Here is a 23,816-nt window from a genome sequence, read left to right as displayed (position 1 = left end):
CACATTATAACTTGAAGAAGAGTACAAGATATACAGTAGGAGCTCGATTTAACAAACTAATTCAGTCAACCCTCATTCCATTATCTCGAATTTTCTGCTAAATCCAATTCCATAAGCAAGGTTCGATATAAAGGAAACTTTTCTGGTATTCTGAGGTACTTTCTGCTAAATCCTTGAAGCCAACAGTCAAGCTGAGTTCCTGACAATGCACACCCAAACCTGTCAAACTCTGCTAACTCTCAATGCTACACATTACAATATGAAACATAGTTAATACCCCCACTTAAATGCATTATTCAGTACATGTTAACAGTGATACATACAGTACTGACTTAGTAATAGAATATGCACACATAAAGAAAAAAAGTGAGGATAGTATTGTACCAAATACAGTACTATACTGTAGTATAGTAAACTACAGTAAGGCTTACCTCCAAAAGTAGGGGTTCTGCACTTGCTGCAGAAAAATGCCTGACATAGGTACCCATACTGGCCGCCCCAAACCTGTGTCAGGCCTGGGTGTGGTTTTAATCACTGTCAGAGTCACCCTTAATCAGCACTAGAGGTGGTAGAGGGGTGACAGAAAGACTAGGGAGCATCAGGGATGGTGCTCCGACTTCTCAATTATTTCCAATTTCTGGCCAAGAGAAAGACTCACCCTCTCCTTCTTTACCTGAACCTTAGGTATAGTTCATAAAGGTTTTGGTTCATTGGAAAAAAAACAAAAAAAAAAACAAGGCCGCAGTACCTAGACAAAGCCTCACACACGCAAAGCACTTGCTTACAGTTGGGGGATCATATGAAGACTGCATGTTTGGCAGGGACATATGGCAACACCACACACTGCTGGTCAGGCGAGTGTTTCTGGTATGGGCCTGATGATGTGCTTGATTTCCGGGACTTTCTCCGGTAATTAGGTGGTTTTCGGAATGGAATTTCATCGGAATTATACTCATTTTAATGGAAATTTTCCTTTAAATTGGAAAAAAAAAAAAAAAAAAGTAAAAAAATTATTCTGTTATCTCCGGCTTCCGCTAAATCGGTGTTTGTTAAAAAAAAACTTTTACTATACATGTCACAGGTTTTCAATCAAGTCTGGCATAAATCTTTAATTTCCAAACTACGCTCTAAAGCTTTCTATCCTTCTATCTGTGCCTTCATCTCTAGCTTCCTTTCTGGTCACTCTATAGCTGCTGTTGTAGACAGCCACTATTCTTCTAGAGCTATCAAAAAAATCTTCCACAGGAGTATCCCCTAATTTTAACAATATCCAGCTCAGTCCTACACCATCTTCAAACATACTTGAGGTTTCATTCTCTCAGGATTTATCTTGGATATAACATATTACATTTCCTGTAAAATCTGCTTCCAAGAGATTGGGCATCTTAAGCCAACTCCATACCTTCTTTACCCCTGCACAGCTGTTGACTTTATACACAGGTTTTATTTGCCCCTGTGTAGAGTCCACTCTCATGTGCGGGAAGGCTTCCCACATACAGCTCTTCTCAACAGGATGAGGTCAAAGGCTTTTCATCTCATTAACTCTCCTCCTCTTAATGGTCCCTTCAACCTGTCACTTTGCAGCACTGTTGTATCTTTATCTCTTTTCTATCGATCCTTCAATGGTCACTGCTCCTCTGAGCTGTCTGCTGGCAGCCCTCCTCCACTACAGCAGCCCGGCAGGTAGCACCTGTCTAGCAACAAACTCTCATCTCTTTTCTGCCCAACTCTCTAATGCAAGAGTCAGCCATTACACCCAGTCCTTCATTTATGCAACAGGTCAACTCTGGAACTGTCTCCCTCTGTCTGTTTTTCCTACTCCCTATGATCTCGTCTTTCAAACACAGTGTGTCCAGGTATCTCGAAATTAATAGATCTTGAATTTGGCTGTGGGTTACTGCCCCACCCCGTAAAGAGAACTAACTAAACAAGCGAATAAAGCGCCTCGGACCAGGACGGACTATGTTGACAACTAAGGAACAGACAAAGGACATTCTGAGGGTGGGAATGTGGAATGTGAGAGGAGTGAATGATGAAGTGAATGAGAGAGAGATTGTTCAGGTGTTTGAGGATGCAAGAGTGGATATATGTGGACTGACTGAAGCTAAATGGAAAGGTGAAAGGGTGAGGGAATGGGAATACGGGTCAGGTATATTTGCGGGAGTTAATGAGAATGAGAGGGCAAGAGAGGGAGTATGTCTGATGATAAGCAAGAAGTGGAAGGAGAATGTAAGAGAGTATGGAACAGTTGGAGCAAGGATTGTATGGGTGAGGATGAAAGTAGGTATACAAGCATGGGCGATTGTATGTGTGTATGCTCCAACTGAGGACCGAGTGGCAAGAGTGAAAGATGAGTTTTGAGCAAGAGTAGAAGCATGTATGGACAAATTTGAGAGGAGCAAGAGAGTTCTTTTGATTGGAGACATGAATGGCAAAGTTTGGAATGTACGAGTGGATGGAGTGGTTGGTCAGTGGGGTGTGCCAGCTGAAGTAGATGGGAATGGTAGTGCTTTGGTGGACATCTGTGCTGGTAAGAGGTTAGCAATAGCCAACACCTACTTTTGACATAAGATGATCCACTGGTATACATGGAGAGTCATGAGGAGGATGGATGGTGAACTTGTTGAACAAAAGGCAATGATAGACTATGTGTGTGTGGATGAGCGAATGAGAAGACAAGTGTTGGATGCAAGGTAGTGTGGAGAGGGTGGGGGAATGGAGTCTCGGACCATCACTTAGTAATGGCCAACGTAAAGCTGCAAAGAAAATGGTTGAGGAGACGAAGGGGAAGACAGGAGGAAACAGCTCCTGTGAGAAGAGTCTGTCCTCACCTCTGCCAGCCATATATGAGGGGATACAGCAGTGGAGAGACACCTTTGTACTTCTCCATGCTATCTCCATCTGCCAGGCACCGATGTGTACAGACAGCATGTGGCTTGAATTCAATAACCTTGTCATTGTATGAGTGATTCTGTGGGGAAAGTAAAAATCATCAGCAGCAGCACCACAGTTCTCATCATCAACGCTGTCATCGGCAAGGTTATCATCATCATCATCATCATATCATCATTATCATCATATCATCATCATCATCATCCTAACCTCTGAAGAAAGAAACATGTACTTTACACAAGAAAAATCATCCAATATATTACCAATATGTTGGGAATTGAACCTGAGACTCTCAGGTGAGAGCCAGCCAGCATAACGCTACACCATGACCAGGCAAAAGTTATATCACATTGTCACAATCTTGTAACCAATGTCCCTCCACCCCCACTGTGGGCCTGAAGAGGATAACACCCTGGCTCTCGCCTAAGGGTCCCGGGTTCAATTCCTGGCATGTTGGTAATTTATTGGATGATCCTAACCTTCATTCTTCCCCCTAAAACAAACGGTGAGGCAGGATCCAAAACAATAAAAGAAAAAGTATATAAGCAAAAGAACTATCAGCAGCATACTAATACCATATTTAGCAGTAAGTGGCCTAAACCTCCTATTTCTCCATCCTGAATGCTGAGCTGTAACAGTAAATTAACACTAGAATATAATGTTAGACAAGATGAAGGACTGTGGAAAAGATGTAGAGCTGTAATACTGTCTTATTTTGCCACTGAGCTATGTGAAATACGCTGCAAAATAATGAACATCTAGGCCAAGTTAGAGTAAAACCAACATAATGATATGGGTCAAATACACATTCATGTATACTCACGGTGAATGACCCCTTTGACTCCTGTTCCACCTTGACCATTATCTCCCTGGGTGGTGTGCCAGGGCGTGAGGATGTGCTCTTTCTGGCCACTGCACGACGCTCTCCCTGACTCTCATCTGGCAACACACACAATGTAAATAAGTTACTCACCTTACTCATCATTCACACTTGTTTTACCTTCATTCCCACTTAGACAATATTAATATTCAAGCTGTAGTAAGAGCTGTAGTAAGAGATGCAACCCCAGGCTCAGCCGGATGTGAACCTGGTGGATAGCACAAAACCAGTGACATCAACTACATGCTCTGGGATCTTTTGTTGGTATTACACTGAGGTGCTGTCTGTGTTGTGAGAGTGAGATGCATAAAGCGTGTTGTGGGACGAGGCTGCACTACACTGAGGGCATGGAGGACCGTTTGTATTGTGTGTTGTTATAGTGAAGAGAGTGTGCTGTGATAGTGAGGGGAGTGTTTTGTAGTATAGGGAGGTTGCAATATGGTGAGGGTGGTGTGGACTGTGTGTGAGTTTAATTTTAAACTGTGACAGTGAGGAGGATTACTATGCCATGGCGGCAACGAATGCAATAAAGCGAGGATATAGGGAACTGATTGTAATTTATGTTGTGACAGTGGGGTGAGTGTGTTGTGGTATGAGGGCTGGTATTAAGACACAAAACTGAGTGGTACAAAAACTGACGACGCTTACTAGAACTCTCGGTGTTCTCGTTGTCCTGACCCTGGCCAAATGTCCCATACTCCACCACTGCACCCTGTTTTAATTACAATAAATAAAGAAATTAATCAGTAAATGAATACATAAATATCTTGGGCATACTACTAAATGGACTCCTCTGTTAAATATACACCCATTACTCTTTGAGCTTTACCTGTCCCCTTCCCATGAATCCTCAATAACCACCATTCCCATCTCTTATTTCCCATAAGAAGATAAGGTGAGATTGGGTCTTGAGAAATGAAATGAGAATATATATATATATATATATATATATATATATATATATATATATATACACACAGTAAAAGTCCAATATTTCGGCATCCAATTCCCCGGCAAATCTGACATTTCGGCAGTTTTGAGAAATAGTCCCATTTACGAAAATCTCCGATCGTTCGGCAGATTCTCCGATTTTTTTCGTCAGTCTTGAAATTCTCCATGAGGCTCGCCAGCTAGCTACCCGCCTTTACCTGCCTTAGTGAGTGAGATAGTGAAAGTGATGGAACGAGTCTACCACTGCCATGAAGCTCAGAGGCTAGCTCTTTCTCCTATAGCATAAAGAGAGGACAAACATGTAGTGAGTCTAGCATGGGAAAGAGAATCTGTTTCGCCATTCTTCTGCCATTCTTCCGAGTTGTTGCCGTGCTGCTGCCGACTTCTCTTGATTCTTCTGTGTGCTTTGTGAACTTCGTACCGAAATACCTCTGAAATTACTATTCGAGTGTGCTGGGGACTTCTTCCAGCAGTAGCAGACTCCAATCAACCCCTTCTATTGTACATATGTAAATAAGGAACCTACTATAAGTTTAGGTAAGTGCATGTGAACTTGTAGGCCTACTGTACCATTACATTTATATACAGTATGTTCACTAATTTCTTTATTTTTCATATTCATGTACAGTATAGTACTGTATTCATTACAGTATTGTACAGTATCAAACAGTATACAGTACTCTCTCCAAACACATTTGTAATGATATGAGTAATGATGATAGTGTTCACCGAAACATATAAGGTACTGAGTGGGTAGGGTTTTCGATAATTCGGCAATTTTGATATTTCGGCACTTGCCTGGTCCCATAGATGCCGAAAAATCGGACTTCTACTGTATACAGTAAAATCTCAAATTTCGACAGTTTAGAATTCGATGATTTGAATTTATATGCATTTTGGAGTGGTCTGCCTACCTCACTTTTCGATGCAAAATCGCGAATTTCGATGCTGTCACGGGCCTCATAAGCAGAAACAGTCAAAGATCATCACCTTCAGGCCAAGTACTAGGGTGTTGTATGATAAAACCATCCAAGAGGGTGAGGAGGAAGATGTTGACAATGCAAATGTCCAGATGCTCAAGGATGATTTTCATTTTAAGGAATTTGGGTAGGATACCTCCACAGAGGAGGCTACTTCAACTATGTGGTCCACCCCTGCCACACATCACCAACACCAGCCAGCCAAGTGATAATATTCCATAACCCAAGGTTAGTGGACCTGAAGCGGTGGCGTATTTGTCGTGGGTCTACCCCCCAAAGGCTGTCGAAGAGAGGGAAGAGGAGAGCATGGGGGCCAAACCACCGCAACCCCCCCCGGCCCTTCATGGGGCTCGAGTACCTGGGAGTGGCTTTGGTCGCCCGGGCAAGTATCACATCTCCCAACACAACACACACAACAACACGGTTTTTTCTACACCGAGAAATGACTCCCCAGCTGTCATTTCTCGACAACTTCTTCTAGCCAGGGACATTGAGAGCAATCCAGGACCCACTAACAAATACATATGTCCAACATGCTCAAAACCTATCACGTCGAGCCGACAGACAAAGGGTTCAGTTCATTGCAATTCCTGCAAGAACTGGACCCATTACACCTGCACAACATTACACAAACACCTGGACCTGCTCCTTATGCTCCTTCCCCCCACCCATCAACCCCCCTTCCAATCCTACTCCTACTTCCTTCACACCTTCACAGCCAAACCCACTGACCCTTCCCACACCATCCAGTCCCCCAACTCTTCAAATAACAACCCATCCTAATCCACCTCAACCCTTACCTCCATCACAACCTCCTCCTACCCCTTCCCCTCCACCCACACCATCTCCCCCCCATGCTGCAGCAGCCAACACACATCGCACACACAACATAAACATCCTTCAGTTAAACATAGATGGCATAAACACCAAAAAACATGAACTCTCACAATTCATCAAACAACAGAACATACACATTACCATATTACAAGAAACAAAACTACACAGAGCACAAAATACAAATGGAAATAATCACTCTCCTTATAATCAGCAGCATGTTTATTTTTGCACTATGTATGCTAGCAGAATAATCAAAGAAAGCAGACAGTCCACCGTCTCCATTCTCTATATCTTCATACATGTGAAAAATGTTTGGTAATGGATCATGCTGATTCACTACCAAACGAACTTTTCAGTACCAAATTGGCCCACATTTGGTAATGAAAAACACCAAATGGCAACCATGACTGGGGAGGGGGGAAGTGGGAGAAAGGGAGGGGTGAAGAGGCCATGGTGTAAACAGCTGTTTGGCGCTGCATGGCGCCGTGTGGCAATTTCATATTACGGGTGGGAAAAAATTCAAATTTTGAGGGGATTTTTTCTTTTCTTGGCCATTTTTGGGTTCCGAAGGTCCAGGTCCACAATGTCCGGTATGTGGGGAGTCCGGAAAATGGGCGTCCAGAAAGTACAGGGATTACTGTATAAGTATATACATTCATACATACATACATACATACATACACACACACACACACACATATATATATATATATATTCATATATACGTTGTACAGAGGGAAGACTAATCTAGACCAAAATGAATTAAATGAGCCAGTATCACAATCACTCATCATTCAAACCCCTAAGAATCTTGACTCCATCCAATAAGTATAATCTTCCACACCTATGCACTTTATGGACCAGACTCCCATTCATTCACTATGCAAGCCTCCAGAACTGACTCCATACTTTCATATCTATGCACTTCATGGGCCAGACTCTCATCTACTCACTATTCCAGCTCCCAGAACCCTGACTCCACCTCACTGGCACAACCTTCCATACACATGCACTTCACACTACCAATCAGCCACACCCTAAGCTTTATCCCTGTCCATACTAACCCTGCCTGGTATAGCTGCAGTGCGCCTGCGTATGGTCCTGAGGGGCTGCTCAGACTGTGCCTGTATGTTGAGTTTTTTATTGAAGAGTGGACTGAGGCGGAATGACCCACGGTAGATCCACTCTGACCGGCCATCCAGCGGGAAGAACATCTTGACCAGAGACCCATCAACCTCTTTGACCTGTGCTTTCCACCAGCGCCCTGAGAGGTGTACACATGGTTGGTTGTATGACCAATGAATTATGCAGAAGGCTGTACAAGGAGAGGGTTATATGTACAAAGAGTTGTAGATGCTGTGCAAGAAAGAATCATGTATCAGGAAGGATAAATTGCATGTAACAGCATTACTCTTCATTCTGAGGGATGTATCCTACACTAAATAAAACTGTTCAGTGGTAGCCAGAAGCAGGAGGAAGGGGGTCACACCATAAAACAGTAAAAAAGAAATGGGGTTACTAAAATATATATATATATATAAACTAATATAAGTGATAATACAAGCTTGTTATCAGAAAGAGTACCAAACAGAACTCTTTGCCCACCATTCCACTCGGTCCTGACGTAGTTCCATTTTTGTAGGCGTACCATGGGTCGTTCTGGGTACAGCTTGAGGTAGTCCCTGATGAACTCCCGAGCATCGGAACTGACGTCCTCCCATGGGCACTGCGACGCCTCCGTCACCACCCGAATGTCGTGGTGAAGGACATACTGAGCATAGCCGTCATCAAAGAATATCAGGTACCTGTGGGTGGGTTTATCAAAGAATATCAGGTACCTGTGGGTGGGTTTATCAAAGAATATCAGGTACCTGTGGGTGGGTTTATGCTGATATGGCATGACTAAATACACTACAGTACTGTACACAAGATTTAGTACAATGACCTTCTATTACAGTCAGATATTAACTAAAGTCAATATTGTACAGCCAGTGTATGGACACTGCTTTACTTCTGCCTCAGTGTAATGGAGCAAATACTATCCTTTCTAGCAGAAAATCAATTCTTCCAGCTGATTACAGATTTGTGCAGTATCATCATCATCCAATCTTATTTTGCCCCACATAAACAGGACCAAATATTCCTCCATCAGAACTACAGTATACTCAGGATGACAAAACAATACACACAAAAGTTACATGGATACAAAAAACAGATACACTCCATAATCCAAATTACAGATGCTAGAGAATACAGCACAATACAAAGCTGCTGTTAGGATTTCAGCTACTACACCAACAGAGAAAGATCCTGATATAGCGATAATCTTGGAGTCATTGTCTCGGTACTTTGCAGTGAAGACATGAACCTAGTTATGTAAGCCTGAAACCCCATACTGATAACAAGCTGAGTCCTACCTGTATTTATTAGCTGCTGTGGGGATCTCAGCAACAATGCCAACGTAGAAAGATCCCGATATAGTGGTGTTCTTGGGGTCATCATCTCGGTACTTTGCAATGACACGAGTGCCGACGGGGATGCGGGTGGCACATGGGTTGATGTATGCAAGGTTACGCCCAGACATCACCTTGGGCAGGCCAGCGCTCTTGGTGTTGCGGTTGTAACGGATTTTGTACATTGTGCCCTGCCAGGTTATGACGACATGGTTGTAACTTTCAGGATGAAATTCAAGACACATTACTAAAGATCATTTCCCAGTTGAGTAGGGAAGGGTTGAAATAAATGTAAAGGTTGGATAAACATCATGAGGTTCTTCAACAGGGTGCTCATCTCCATAATTTAGGTTTTGAAGCCTGTGGCAGGTTCCTCACCTGCTATCCTGAGATACTACTGTCTCATCCAGGTTACTGCAGTTATCTTCCCTAGGTGTTACCGTAGGTACTGACTACTTGTTTTACCTACCAACACACAAAAGGATGGATGGACACCTTAGCTAACCTATGCCAAGTGCCCACATCACTGTGTAAATCCTGGTGCTACTGGACTGACAACATTTTAGCTAATAACACTAAACACTCAGCCATCACAACATAATATTCACCGTATAAGAAAGTCATACATTTCCACCCATCCATTGCTGAATATCACATACACAAATTTCTTTTGGCTAAGTTAGGTTAGGCTAGGTTTAGGTTCGGCTAATTAGGTTATGCTAAGTTAGGCTGGGTTACATTAGATTAGCCTCGGTCAGATTAGGTTAGGTTAGAGTTTGGGTTATGTTTGGTAAGATTAGGCCTCACTGGGACAGGTTGGGTTAGGCTAGTTTAGGCTGGACTGCAAAAGATTAGGTTACATTAAATCACATCATGTTTAGATTAGGTTAGGTACCTTAGTATCTCGCTTCTCCACCTCAATGACCTGTGCCTGGACCCAACGAGCAAACAGAGAGTACTTCATGGAGTAAACGAGCTCATTAGGCTGCAGCTCCCATCGTTCTAACCGCCCAACAGGTGGAAGGTTCTCATTTGGAACATACATGGGAGTCTCGGCAATCACTTCACCCTGCTATAAAGATAATAATAATAATTATTATCATCATCATCATCATCATCATCATGCAATCATAAATTGCTCCATGAGAAGCTTAGGAGCCCAGGGCTAGGCAAGTTGGTCCTGACATTTCAGATGAGAGTGACCAGCCTCACTCATCCCTGAGTGGCATTATGTGAGCAATAAACACCAACCACCCCTTGGATATAAACCTTCACAGGCTCAATCCAATTGGAGCACTGTAATTACCCACTAAACCACCAGGTGCCATAATTTGGTTATATGGTTACCACCCAGCATAGTAAATGGTTTCCTGGTGTACAGGGAACCATTTGGCTTGTCACTCAGTATAGAGTCACCAACAGGCAGAGCGAAGAGGAATGAATGAAGGAAAGAAACGCAGAAGAGAGAGTGTAAAGTCACCCGTAGGCAGAAAGACGAGAAAAGAATAAAGGAAAGAAAGACAGAGGAGGATGGAAGGAAAGAAGGATGGAGGAGAAGAAAGGGCAGACACCTGAGAGCAGCATTGCATCAAGTGAGTGGATGGTGAGCACCCCCACCTTCCACAACAACAACAACAACAACAACATAATAATAATAATAATAATGATAATAATAATAATAATAATAATAATAATAATGATAATGATAATAATAATAATAATAATAATGATAATAATAATAATAATAATAATAATGATAATAAATTCATCCATTCATTCATCATCTAATCATCTATCTATCTATCTATCTATAGCCTGACGCCCTAATCCCGCAAAGGGTGGCCGCAGACAAAATGCCTCCAAGTCACTCTGTCACCCACCATTTGACTGCCCTCCCCCCAACTCACCCCCCCTCCCTCATATACCTCTCAACTCCATCCCTCCACCTCATCCTCGGTCTACCTCTCCCTCTAATCATAATAATAATAATAAAAAGTGTCTAACTTTCACACAGCTGTCTATGTTCTTAAGCAGAATTAAAATGACAGGATGTAGCAAGAATAAAGTAAAAATGCACCAACGCCTATTCCTGTTGTAACTCCCCTCCCCCCTTCTCTCTCTCTCTCTCTTTCTCAAACTGAATAAAATCATCACACTAGAAAAAAAAAAAAAAAAAAAAAAAAAAAAACTCATATGGATAACGCCTTACTTCATTCATAAAACCTCTAGATGATCTTATTCAGCCAAGGTTTTATTTTACTACTTTGATGGATTGGACACAGCCTGCATTACACTATCATTACCAGTGTTGTCTTCTAAAATAAATAAAACTGTCAGGATGTATTAAAATGAAAAAAAAGCTAAAATAATACAAGGAATAGTCACCTGACTGAGGGGGTCAAGTGGGTCTCTACATACCCCTTCCTGCTGTATTACGATGCTTGAAGGGCCAATGTCCAGAACTGGTAGCCACTGTAATGACAACACATCACACTTAATAAAATATGCCTCTGAATATAATTTACAACAATCACCCTACAGAATAATTACATCTTTATCATCATCATCATCATCCAGCATAAAATAAATATAAATTGTACCAATAACCATACAGTATATTTACTTGGTATGTCATTATCATCATCATCATCATCATCATCATCACATTAAAACAACACTGTATGCCAAAAACAGAAATTTTCCAGCAAAGGTGCCATAACTTCAATCACAATACAATCCACAGTCAGAACTAACAGGGAAAGAATTATAACAACATTTGTAAAGGTTCCAAGTTAGGGAAATGCAACAGTTTCCGCAGAACGAACAACTGAGTCCCACATTAATGACTTAATACTAGCTGGTACGGAATTGTTCATACCAAGTCAACAGTTCACAAAAAGACTGGGCTCCCAAAAAGGGTTTGACAGCAACTGTGCCAGAGCAATGGCCCAAAAGTCATTAGCATATATCTCTTACTTAAAATAAAAAACATCTGAATCACTGTCAATTTAAAATTGCTAGAAACCATGCAATAGCTGTGATAAATCTCGCTAAATCAAACTTTCTTCAAAACCAAGCATCACAACTACTTAACCTGCTCCTTATGCTCCATCCCCTCACCCACCAACCCTCCTTCCAATCCTACTCCTACTACCTTCACACCTCCACAGCCAAACCCACCGATCCTTTCCACACCATCCAGTCCCCCAACTCCTACCATTCCAACCCATCCTAATCCTCCTCAACCCATACCTCCATCACAATCTCTTCCTACCCCTTCCCCTCCACCCACACCACCTCCCCCCCTGTGCTGCAGCAGCCGACACACATCGCACACACAACATAAACATCCTTCAGTTAAACATAGATGGCATAAACATCAAAATACATGAACTCACACAATTCATCAAACAACAGAACATACACACTGCCATATTACAGGAAACAAAACTACACAGAGCACAGAAAACACCGACATTTCATAACTTCACCACCATTCGACAAGACCGGGCCGACGGTGGTGGCGGTGGACTCATCACCCTGGTACACAAATCCATCAACTTTGCAGATACCAATGCACACACAAAGTCACTTCTCCCCCCATGTGACACCACAACAGAAATACAATCAATTAAACTAAGCACTGGTAACAAATAACACATAACAATCACTAACACATACATTCCCCCTCAATCGTCCCCCACAGTACCACACAATTACTCTCCACAGATACACCACATCACTAACATACCCAACATCATCCTGGGTGGTAATTTCAATGCCAAGTCGTCGGCCTGGCATGTCAACAACCCTGACACTGACAGAGGGCTGGTACTACAATCCCAGACAGATCATCTTTTCATACTGAACAATCTAGACCAACATACCCATATCCCACACCAAGCCCTCTTCCTCCCATCATCTCCAGACATCACCTTCTACTACCCAAACCTCACCCCAACTACATCATGGAGAGTGGTCAAAACTCTAGGTTCTGATCACCTCCCAATCATCATCACTACCAAAACCAAAATCACCCCAGCTGGCCACAAACACACATACACTAATTATAAGAGAGCCAACTGGGAGGCCTTTGTAACTGAAACAGAACAACATTTCGAAACACTAAACAGTACACCCATCACAAACATCAACACCGCTGTGCACACTTTCAATACAATTATACAAAACGCAGACAAAAGACACATCCCTTGAGACAACAAAAAGAGACACAACCCCAACTTCACACCAGATATTCAAGGCCTCATCAGACAACGGGACACACTGCAACACTCCCCAACACCCCATACACAAGACACCATACAACAAATACAAGAACTCAACACTCAAATAAACAGTAAAATATCAGAACGGCAAACACTAAACTGGAAAAATTACCTCCAAACACTTGACCACAAAACAAACATCAGCAAACTCTACAAAACACTAAACAGCATCACACTTTCCAACAGCAACAGCACACAATCATACGCTGCCATCACAACAACAGACACCATACCCTCAAACAAACAACAAGCAAACACTCTCATCAATCACTTTTCACAAGTCAGCCATCTAAACCCCCATCCGAAAGACCAATGTACCATCCGACATAAGAGACAGTTCCCCACAGACCCAGACTACGCACCTTTCACTTACAACCAGATGATACACATCATTAACAACCTCAAGCACTCATCTGCCTGAGGACCAGACAACATAAGCAACATTCACCTTAAACACCTAGGACCACAAGGCATACAAGCACTCACCAACATATCAAACTACAGCTACTCACACAACATAATACCCAACATCTGGAAGCATGGCAATATCATCACTATCCTTAAACCCAACAAAGACCCCACGTTACCCTCCTCACACCGCCCCATCACACTCCTCTGCACCCCCTCTAAAGTCACTGAACGACTGGTACTACAACTAGTCACACCTCACATTTCCCTAGCCCAGTCACAATATGGCTTTAGGCCACTACACTCCACAAACACCCTTCTTACAGACCTTACGCAGAGAGTTGTTGATGGCATGAATTCAGCTAGGCCACCACACAGAACACTCCTAATCACATTAGACATTAGCAAAGCTTTTGATGTCATCCCCCGCCACAACCTCACAAACAAAATACTCAACACAAACATGCACAATAACACAAAAAGATGGCTGGCAAACTACTTAGCAGGCAGATGTGCACACGTAACATTTGCCGGTCAGTCTTCTAACATCAGAAACTTCACAAACGGCATCCCCAAGGATCTGTTTGTCCCCTACACTCTTTAACCTATACATGCATGACATACCCACACACCACAAATACACACAGCTTCCTATGCAGATGATATAACACTTACATGTACACACCAAAACTCAAACACAGCTGTACACATCGTTAAACCTTACCTCAACACACTACATGAATGGTTCACCACAAACAGGCTCAAAATAGCCTCAGCCAAATCTACAGTGACTCTTCTCACAAACTGGACAGCAGAACACAGTCACATCCCACACCTCACCATAAACAACACTCCACTACCACACACACACACACACACACACAAAATCCTTGGTGTACCATACAATACATCAATGTCATTTAAACAACACATCACAAACATTAAAAATAAAATAACACCAAGACTCAATGCCTTGAGATCACTTGCCCATATAACATTCGGACACAACAAAGAAACCACCACCACAGTATACAAACAATACATACGTTCAGGGATGAATTATGCAAGCCCTGCCTGGAACTCACTTCCCCAATTTGTTTCCCCCCAAACTTCAACCTAAAGCTGTTCAAGCCCAACTGTTATAGATTTTTTTTATTAATGGAGGATGCCAGTAATCTGGTGTATGGATTATTTTTTTTTATTCATTTGTTTTTCCTTCTTCCGTTGTAAAAAAAAAAAAAAGGGTCCACGCCTGGCACAAACTGTCGTATCTTCCTAATAAACAACTTTTTGCAAGTGCACCGTACATAATATGCTTCCAATTGCCTGAGTCACAGTTCTATCATAACAATATACACAATAAACACTACTGATTAAATACCAACCACAATCTCTGGACGAAAAGTGTTATAGAAGTCCTTGCGGACGGTGTCTATTCCTGACTCTACTTTGCTGTATTCTGCGTTTAAGTTTTCAAAGCCCTCTGTTGAAGAAAACAAAATGTTTTTAATAAAACATGAATACATGAATGACACACACTGCAAGAGTACATATACACACACACACATGGCCAAAACCTTCAAAAATATAAATGCTCTTCAGTGTATTTTGCTGTAGTGCTCAGTAACCGGTAATGTATTGCCTCTATATATGCATTTTTTTGTGTATGTTTTTATTGCATTTACCATAATGAAAAAATTGCCTGAACTAAGAAAAAAAATAAAATCAATATTCCCCCAAAGAAAAACTAAAAACAAATGAACCCACCCTGAAGTTTGATGAATCTATCCTCGAGGTGGCACCTGCCCTCCAAAAGCTGACGGTCAAGTCCGAGGTTCTTGGTGATTTGTGCAATGGCTTCCTCCAGACTCTCCTCACCATCATACTCAAGCTCTGACTCAGATCCCAATGGCCCCACTGAAAAGACAAGAGGTTGGCATGGTAGCTGATAAAATAGTAGCAGACTATCTCTATGTTTACTGACAGATGCCTTAATCCTGGAGGGGATGGCCACAATAAATCATCTCCATGTCACACTATCCTCCACCATCAGGCTGCCCAACTTAAACCACCCTCATTTATATCCCTCTTTACCCCATCCATCTGATTTATCCTGTCTCAGCCATCCAAACTCTCCCTCCATTTCACAAATATCCTTACTAATTGTCAATCTCTCATTCTCTGTTCTCTCCACAAGGCCATTATCTCATGATACTGCTCCTAGCACTTTCCAGCACATTCACATCAACACCACAATGCTCCTAAACTTCCTGAGTTGACAGTCTCTCTCACGTGTAATTCCACATGCTAACTTGGTTGAATTTTGAGAAATTTTACCATTAGAAGGGCCAGAGTTGGAATCATTGGAGCCTAGATCAAGTAGTGCTGAGAAGTGGCAGCTTCTCACCCAGCAGGAGGTAGCCTGAGAGTATTGCTTGTCATGGATGAAACAGCAAAAACTAATGTAAAAAAGGGACACCTAAAACAAGGACTTGTTCTTAACTTCAGATGCATCACCACTGGAGAGTGTGAGGTTGCAGTCCTGAGAGCTAACAGTGGACTTTATGGGAAAATGAACAGAAAAAATGGTGGGATATCAAAGACTTTGGTCAATCATCATCATCTCATCATCATCATCCGGATCTCCTTTCCCACCTTAGGGCAGAGTGAGGAGTAGCAATTTCCAGACAGTCTAAATTTGCCCAATTCAATGGGCCACGCTTCCATTCACTCATCATTTAAGCCCTCGGAATCCTGGCTCTATCTGATAGGCCAAAAAACATTCACCACGTTCTGTGGCTTCACATAAACATATCCAATAGAGTCAATCTGGACGCTGTCATGTTAAAAAGGGGTGCCAAATCCCTAACCGTGTGTGCTTCTCCTCACAATATTCATCCAGTCAGCTCGATCTCTTGTCAGTCCCCTAGCCTCACCGGCTTCCAAACCTCTCTTCCTCACACACTCATCCACCATATCTCTCCATCTTCTCCTTTGCCTACCTCATCTCCTCCCTCCTTCAAATTTGCTCAGATTTACCTTTCTCACCACTCTATTGCTATCCATTCTCTCCACATGACCATACCATCTCCATGCACTCTCTTCGATTCTGGTGTCCACAGACTTCCTCACTCCACATCTAACATGAATCACATTATTTCATATCCTATCAACTCTCTGTACTTCACATACATTCCTCAGCAGTCCCATCTTCATTGTTCCCACTCTTGACTTTTCATTTTCATGCCACACCATAGTCTCACATCCATCTGTTAAAGTTGGCACTAACACTCCTTCATATAAGCCTTGTGCAACTGCAACACTCAAGCCCCTGTTTCTTATCAAGGCCTTCATTGCACCAGCTACTTTCCTTCCTTGTGTCACTCTACTTTCCAATTCTTTTGCACATTTTCCTTTCTTTTCTATCACTGTACCTAGGTATTTGAACTCTCTCACCACCCCAGTCTCTCTCCATTCACTGTAACATTGCACTATGAGTCATTTTCTCTCTCAATAACCATCACTGTACTCTCTTCTACATTTACTCTCAAGGAATGAGGGTCACAGACATCAGCGAAACTCTGTACTAGCCTACCAAGCTCTTGTCCAGTATCTACAAGTACCACTGCATCATCAGCATATGACAAATTTGAGATATTCCATCCATCACCATTCATTACCAATGCCATCCCCCTCTCCATTACTCATGTTTTTACTTCTCTCATTACCCCATTCATATACTGTACATGTTGAACAACCATGGGGACATCACACTACCTTGTCGCACGCCCACACCAATCGTGAACCATTCACTTAGATGCCCAATAACCTTTACATATTCTTCACTACCATCATAAAAACTCTTGACAGCACCTAGCAACTTACCATCTACACTGAACCTGCACAAAACCTTCCACAATCCTTCTCTATCTACTTTGTCGTATGTTTTTTCCAGAGCCATATATGCCATAAACACCTTATAGTCTTTCTCACAAACCTTCTCCACTATCTGTCTCACTGCAAATATTTGATCTACACATCCTTTGCCACTCCTAAAGCCACCCTGTTCATCACACTATTACTTCTGATATCTCTCTTACTTTCTCTATAATAATTCTTCCATACACCTTCCCTACCACACTCAATCAACTTATGCCACGAAATTTCTTGCACTCGCTTAGCTCACCTTTATTTTTGCACAGGGGTACACTCATAGCCTTTTTCCACTCTGATGGCACAGCTTCACTCATCCATGCCTTCTTACATATTTCCAACAAGCCCTTCATTCCACTCTCTCCATCACACTTAATCATCTCTGCATACACCTCATCAGCCCCAGCTGCTTTCCCATTTCTCAGTCACTTCACAGCACTCTTCACCTGTGCGAGGGTCACGTTTCCTGGCACTGCATTCTTTCTCTGCACACCCCCTAAACCAGTGGCTCTGCTCTCTCTATTCCCATTCATCAGGCCTTCAAAACATTCTTTCCATCTGGTCCTTACTTCATCCCCATGGGTTAATAATCCACCACCTACATTCTTCACACCTTCACATTTCTTTCTGCTTTCACTTCAACATTTCCGCACCTCTTTCCAGAATAACTTCCTATTTTCAGAGTACTGTAGTTTGCATTCATTTTTCTTCCTAGATCATTATTTACCACCTTCTTCTTCCTCTTCACCAGTCTCTTTACATACTTCTTGCTCTCAATATATTCAGTTCTTATTTTAACTGAACCCCTGTCCTGTAACCACTCTAGCCACTTCCTCTTTTCCTGCACTGCTCTCTTAACCTCTTCATCCCACCATGCCATGCCTTTCTTCTTTGTTGTTACTCTTGCCACACCACACACTGCTTTAGCATTTCCACAGGCTGTCCAGATCCATTTCATTCCAATTCACTGACTCTATCTCATCCCCAGTTTGGTCCTGTATTCATCTGCCATTTCTTTGATCCTCAGCTTTTTGACTTTCAGTCTTTCTCCCTGACTGCTCCTCTCTCTCCCAGTCCACCTCATTCCTCTCAGATTGATCTTGCATACCACAATCATATGATCTGACAGACCTCGACGTCATCCTCTCATGGCCTTCATATCTGCAACCAATCCCAGCATCAAACTCTCTACAAGCACATAATCAATCCGGCTCCTTTTAACACAATCCCCATTTCCTGTATATCATGTATATTTATGTGCATCTTCGAGTTTGAAATACAAGTTACAAATGCACAACCTCCTTTCTTGACACATATCCTTCAGTTGCTTCCCATTATCATTTTCTCCTGGCATTCCTTTACAACCCATTATGTTATCCTCAGGACCAGTACCTACTCTTCCATTCATATTGCCCATTATGATCACTTTATAGCTCCTCGGCATTTCTCCCACTGCTTCATCCAGCTCATCCCAAAACCTGTCTTTCTCTGTCTCACTCCTGTCCTCACATGGTGCATACCCTACAATGACAGCCACTTTCACCTTCTGAAACTTGAACTTGACATACAAACACCTCGAGCTGACACATTTGTAATCTCTCATTTCACTCAGCCACACCTCATTCATCAACAAAGCAACTCCTTCCTTGCATCTTCCTCGTCCATTCACGCCCCATCTTACACACTCACACCCACACACTCCTCCACTTCACACCCTTTCATCTTTGTTTCACACAATGCCATCATGGCATATCTCGTCCTCTTGAACACATGCATCACTTCCACCCTCTTGCTCTCCTCATTTACACCTCTCACATTTCACATGGCCATGTGAATCTACCCATTTCGTTGGGGCCCTGGGCAGGTATTGGGCCCTCCAAGGCTCTCTGAAACAACTGCCAAGATCAAGTGATTTTAGATAGGTCAATCTGGGGGACACTTAACCCAGCCAAAAACCCCAGTTACATGTTACCATCCAGCGTAGAAAATAGCTTCCCGAGTACAGGAAACAATTTGGCTTGTCACTCAGTGTAGATAATGTAAGTCATCCCTACACTGAGTGAGAGGATGATGGGTGCCCCCATTCACCACTTTCGTCAAAAAGTATAAAAGAAAAGGAACCTTCTAATGGGGACGTGGCTTTACCATCAGATGGGTCAGAGTCGGAGTCAGTGAGGATAACTGTGGTCTTAGGTGGTGGCAGTTTCTCCCCCAGCAGAAGGCGGCCTGACAGTATTGTTTCCACCAGTCCATCCTGCTGCTGCTTGGCCTCGTCACGGCACCGCACACACACCCGACGCTTCCTGTGGGGGTGAGTCATGATCGTCACTGTCATCATTATGGCCATCATCATCATAATCACTCATCATTATAATCATCATCCCTTTCCTCTATCACACTCAAAAGCCACTGAGGTAAAGTTCAGACACAAGTAAAGAAAGGGCACAAAACGGTAGAATTATCAATGACCACATGTTACTGAGAAAAAAAATTTCTACTTGCTTTGGATAGGGCAGAACTCCATAATATCTGCGGACATATTCCTGGGCCCAAACTAAATCCTTCTCAGTGCGGCAGTCTGAGTTGAGGCAGCGGAATGGCTTCTTGGTAACAATCCCCCCAAATTTTGGCTTGGGATCCTCTTCTATGATGATCTGCAACCATTACAAATATTACAATCTATATTTGTACACTGAACACTGAACCCAGGGACATCTTCTCTTTTTAATTGTTCTCATTTACTGATCATTCTGTTCAGTTTGGATGAAACTTTAAACTGGAGGGGTTAGATATAGCCTTAACAAACCCTTTCATTATGAAAGGCTTTTCCTACACTGAATAAACGTGTCTGCAAATAACAAGAGTACACTCAAAAGGATGACACCCAGAATCCAGAGCTTAATATTAATCTTAACATATGGTATATAGTATGGTAACTGTTATCATTATTATTGTACATCATTGTGCTTTTACAGTTACAGTTTTATAACTCATTAATCATTACAGTACCATGTATTTCCCTGCTTTTACTAACGTACAGTTGAGAACAAAAGTTTGCATAATATTTCACCCTCTCTCACATTCCTCTGCTGACTAATATTCAAAGAGAAAGTATGTTTGACGAGAGAAACCTGTTTTGAACACTGGAAAAATCATCCAATATATTACCAATATGCCAGCAACAGAACCCGGGACTCTCAGGTGAGAGCCAGGCAGCATACCACTACACCACGACCAGGTAAAAGTTATCTCACATTGTCACAATCTTGCAGCCAATGTCCCTCTGCCCCCAACTGTGGGCCTGAAGAGGATGAGATAACCACCTGGCACTCACATTCCCAACTTTACCATTCATATCACCAATCAAAAACACTCTCTCATTCCTTCCAAACTTTTCCATGCACACTTCCACATTTGTCCAGAACTCTTCTCTCACTCTTCTAGCACGATCTTGCGTTGGCGCATACACACACACAATCGCCCAAATTTGTATTCCAACTTTCAACTTTACCCACACAATCCTTGACCCAACTGATCCATACTGTCTTATGCTCTTCTTCCATCTTTTACTCACAACTATACATACTCCTTCCTTTGCCCTCTCATTCTCACCTACTCCTGCACATATACCCCATCCATACTCCCATTCTCTCACACTTTCTCCTCTCCATTTTGTTTCAGTTATTCCACATACATCCACTTTCGCACCCTCAAGCACCTGGACAATCTCTCTCTCTTTCACCTCATCATTCGCTCCCCTTACATTCCACGTTCTGATAACCATGTCCTTTGTCCGGTCCTTGGTCGTCATTGTTTGGTCAGTCCTTTTCCGAGGCTTATTGTTTGTTTTTTTAGTTAGTTGTTTTCCAGGGAGGGGCACTAACCCTCCGCCAACCCTTTTAGTCGTCTTTTACGACAAGCAGGGATACTGGGGGAGTATTCTTGAAAAACCCCCCTATGGAGAAATTCACAGTTATAATAAAAAATAATGTTAGATAGAAAGAGACAGTCAGGAGGCTTTTCCTCAAATTTTCATAATTCAACAAACTGTATAGACTTATTATAGAAATCTACAAAAAAAGGAATTTCTATATGCAGAGAGAGAGAGAGAGAGAGCTGTCATTTACGCCTTGTCTCTAGTCCAATTAAGCTGCCCAGTACAAAGTATGGCAACACTGTGGGAAAGGGACTCCCCAAGAGGGACAACGCCCAAACGCTCTTCATAAAATAGACGGACCATAGGTGTCATTGAAGAAAAGTGTGAACATGTGGTGAGATATAAACAGAAAACACTTTGGTATGCTACCACTTCAAATATAAAATACTTGAATTTCACTTGTGGCTTCTGCTAAATATTCACCAAATTTCAAACTCATGTATATAGGGCTCATGTACTCACATCATCATCGGAGATGTCTATTACTTCAGCCATGGTAAACCCACCTGAAAATAAAAGGAAACTTGATGTTGTTAATATGGCCTCACATTCATCTACCTATCTATCTATCTCCATGCATTGCCAGACACATTAATTCTGTGAAGTATGGGCTGAGACAAAATGCCTCCACATCACCCTGTCCTTTGCCATTTGACTGCCCTCCCTTCAACTCACACTCCCTTCTCTCATATAGCCTACCTCTCCACTCCAACTCATTTCCTGTCTCCCTCTCTACCTCATTCACACTCTTCTAGTCATTCTCCATTCTCAATCCTCTCCACTACCTAGCCAAACTTCATGTGGAAGTAACCCTGGTAGACAGCCTGCTGAACCTGCCCTTCTCCTGCAGTCCAGTGCCAGCGTTGTTCCTACCTAACTGCATTTTATAGGCCTGAGTCATGATTGTAATTCCCAGACTTTATTCTTATTATTTTATCACACACTTCTTTGTATTTATGCATGGTTTTGCACACAACTCATCAGGAAGCCGATAGCAAGCTCCTTAAGTCAATTGCATTTATTAGAAACCTGTTTTTTCCTTGCATTTCTGTCACTCCTCACGTACTGTGGATAATTTTGTGCTCGTTCTATACAATGATGAAGAGAAATATACTTTGCCTAGAGGAGCAGCGACATTCACTGAATTTAAAGGAGCCCCCACACCACCACACTACATCAAAACAACATGACAGCGTTGCCACTTACCAAATACCGCTAAACTTCTTAAGAATCGCTTAATTCTCTCACCGTCGGGACAGCTTTATTCTATTGATAAACCAATCCATTTTTGCCTCATAAGGATCTGGGGCTACGGTCCAGACACCTAGGGTGAGTGATCAGTTGCTTCAAGGCGTTCCCGCCTTCGGCTATGGGTAAAGCTGTAAAAATGTTTAGAATTTGATCACAAATATTTAAAATTTTCTGGAAAATCGTAAAACTTTGCTGTATATCTAGAATACTATCAAAGTTATTGTCACTGGACATCAAATTCCGCCAAATAGAAACCCTTTGGATCTAGCAAAAAGCTAACTTGGCAATTTTGCGTGAGGAGTCTCAGGACGCCTCGGCGGGTGTACTTTTCAACCACTCTTTATGGCTTGTGATATCCATTATGGAATACAGTAAATACTTGTTTGGGGCTTCTATAACTTTCCGTTGTCTTCAGTGCATTATTTTAAAGCATTACTTTAAACCAACGCTTTCATGCCGGAGGCCAAGAACAAATTGCCTAAAACCCAGTTGTGAGCAAAAAGGCCGCCCTTCCTCTCACAACACACTTCATATACCTCTCCACTGCACCCCTCTACCTTATCCTTCGTCTCCCCATCCCCCTTTATGAATCATATTTAGGTGGTTAATCTAACGATTAGAGTAGTCCAGTTGAAGTTATGGTGTGATAATGCACACACTGAATCCTCCCAAAGTGGTTGGAAGTTATCAGCCATGTAATGCTAACAATAGGGTGGTCATCTACCCTTAAATGTACTGATTACAGTAACCTAGCCTTGGGTCCCTACACCTCAAGGAGGATAATATTGGACTGGCAGTCATAATTTACAAGGAGATGGATGAAAATTTCACTTGTATCCAAGTTGCAGGCAGAGTTTGAGCAATGAAACTGGAAATTATATAAAATTGCTCCCTACGTGTCAACAAGTGGGTTGATGGAGGGTTGGTGCCCCTACCTGTAAAACAACTAACTCAGTGTCAAATGGCCACCCGTTACGGGATTATGGTGTCTGGCAATAGATAGATAGA

The 23,816-nt window shown here is 42.3% G+C and overlaps 1 protein-coding gene across 1 annotated transcript in view; it reads right to left on the bottom strand.

Moving 5' to 3' along the window:
* The window catches only part of egg (SET domain bifurcated histone lysine methyltransferase eggless), a 50,618-nt gene extending 28,556 nt beyond the window's left edge, over positions 1-22,062 (bottom strand). The window contains exons 1-14 of the mRNA XM_080271248.1: positions 22,020-22,062; positions 20,119-20,274; positions 19,766-19,919; positions 18,351-18,356; positions 15,455-15,604; positions 15,073-15,170; positions 11,412-11,465; positions 9,889-10,065; positions 8,958-9,184; positions 8,146-8,345; positions 7,601-7,804; positions 4,421-4,477; positions 3,716-3,831; positions 2,832-2,971 (exon numbers count right to left, since the gene is read on the bottom strand). Coding sequence (XP_080127374.1) covers positions 2,832-2,971; positions 3,716-3,831; positions 4,421-4,477; positions 7,601-7,804; positions 8,146-8,345; positions 8,958-9,184; positions 9,889-10,065; positions 11,412-11,465; positions 15,073-15,170; positions 15,455-15,604; positions 18,351-18,356; positions 19,766-19,919; positions 20,119-20,274; positions 22,020-22,052 — 1,772 coding nt within the window. The 5' untranslated portion in view covers positions 22,053-22,062. The remainder of the gene's footprint in view (positions 1-2,831; positions 2,972-3,715; positions 3,832-4,420; positions 4,478-7,600; positions 7,805-8,145; positions 8,346-8,957; positions 9,185-9,888; positions 10,066-11,411; positions 11,466-15,072; positions 15,171-15,454; positions 15,605-18,350; positions 18,357-19,765; positions 19,920-20,118; positions 20,275-22,019) is intronic.
* Positions 22,063-23,816: the final 1,754 nt, after the last annotated feature.

Source organism: Coenobita brevimanus, chromosome 45 (assembly GCF_032717465.1).
Source record: "Coenobita brevimanus isolate Jiangsu-jjx chromosome 45, ASM3271746v2, whole genome shotgun sequence".
NCBI classification, from domain to species: Eukaryota; Metazoa; Arthropoda; class Malacostraca; order Decapoda; family Coenobitidae; genus Coenobita; species Coenobita brevimanus.
This window is presented reverse-complemented; position numbering and strand designations above follow the sequence as displayed.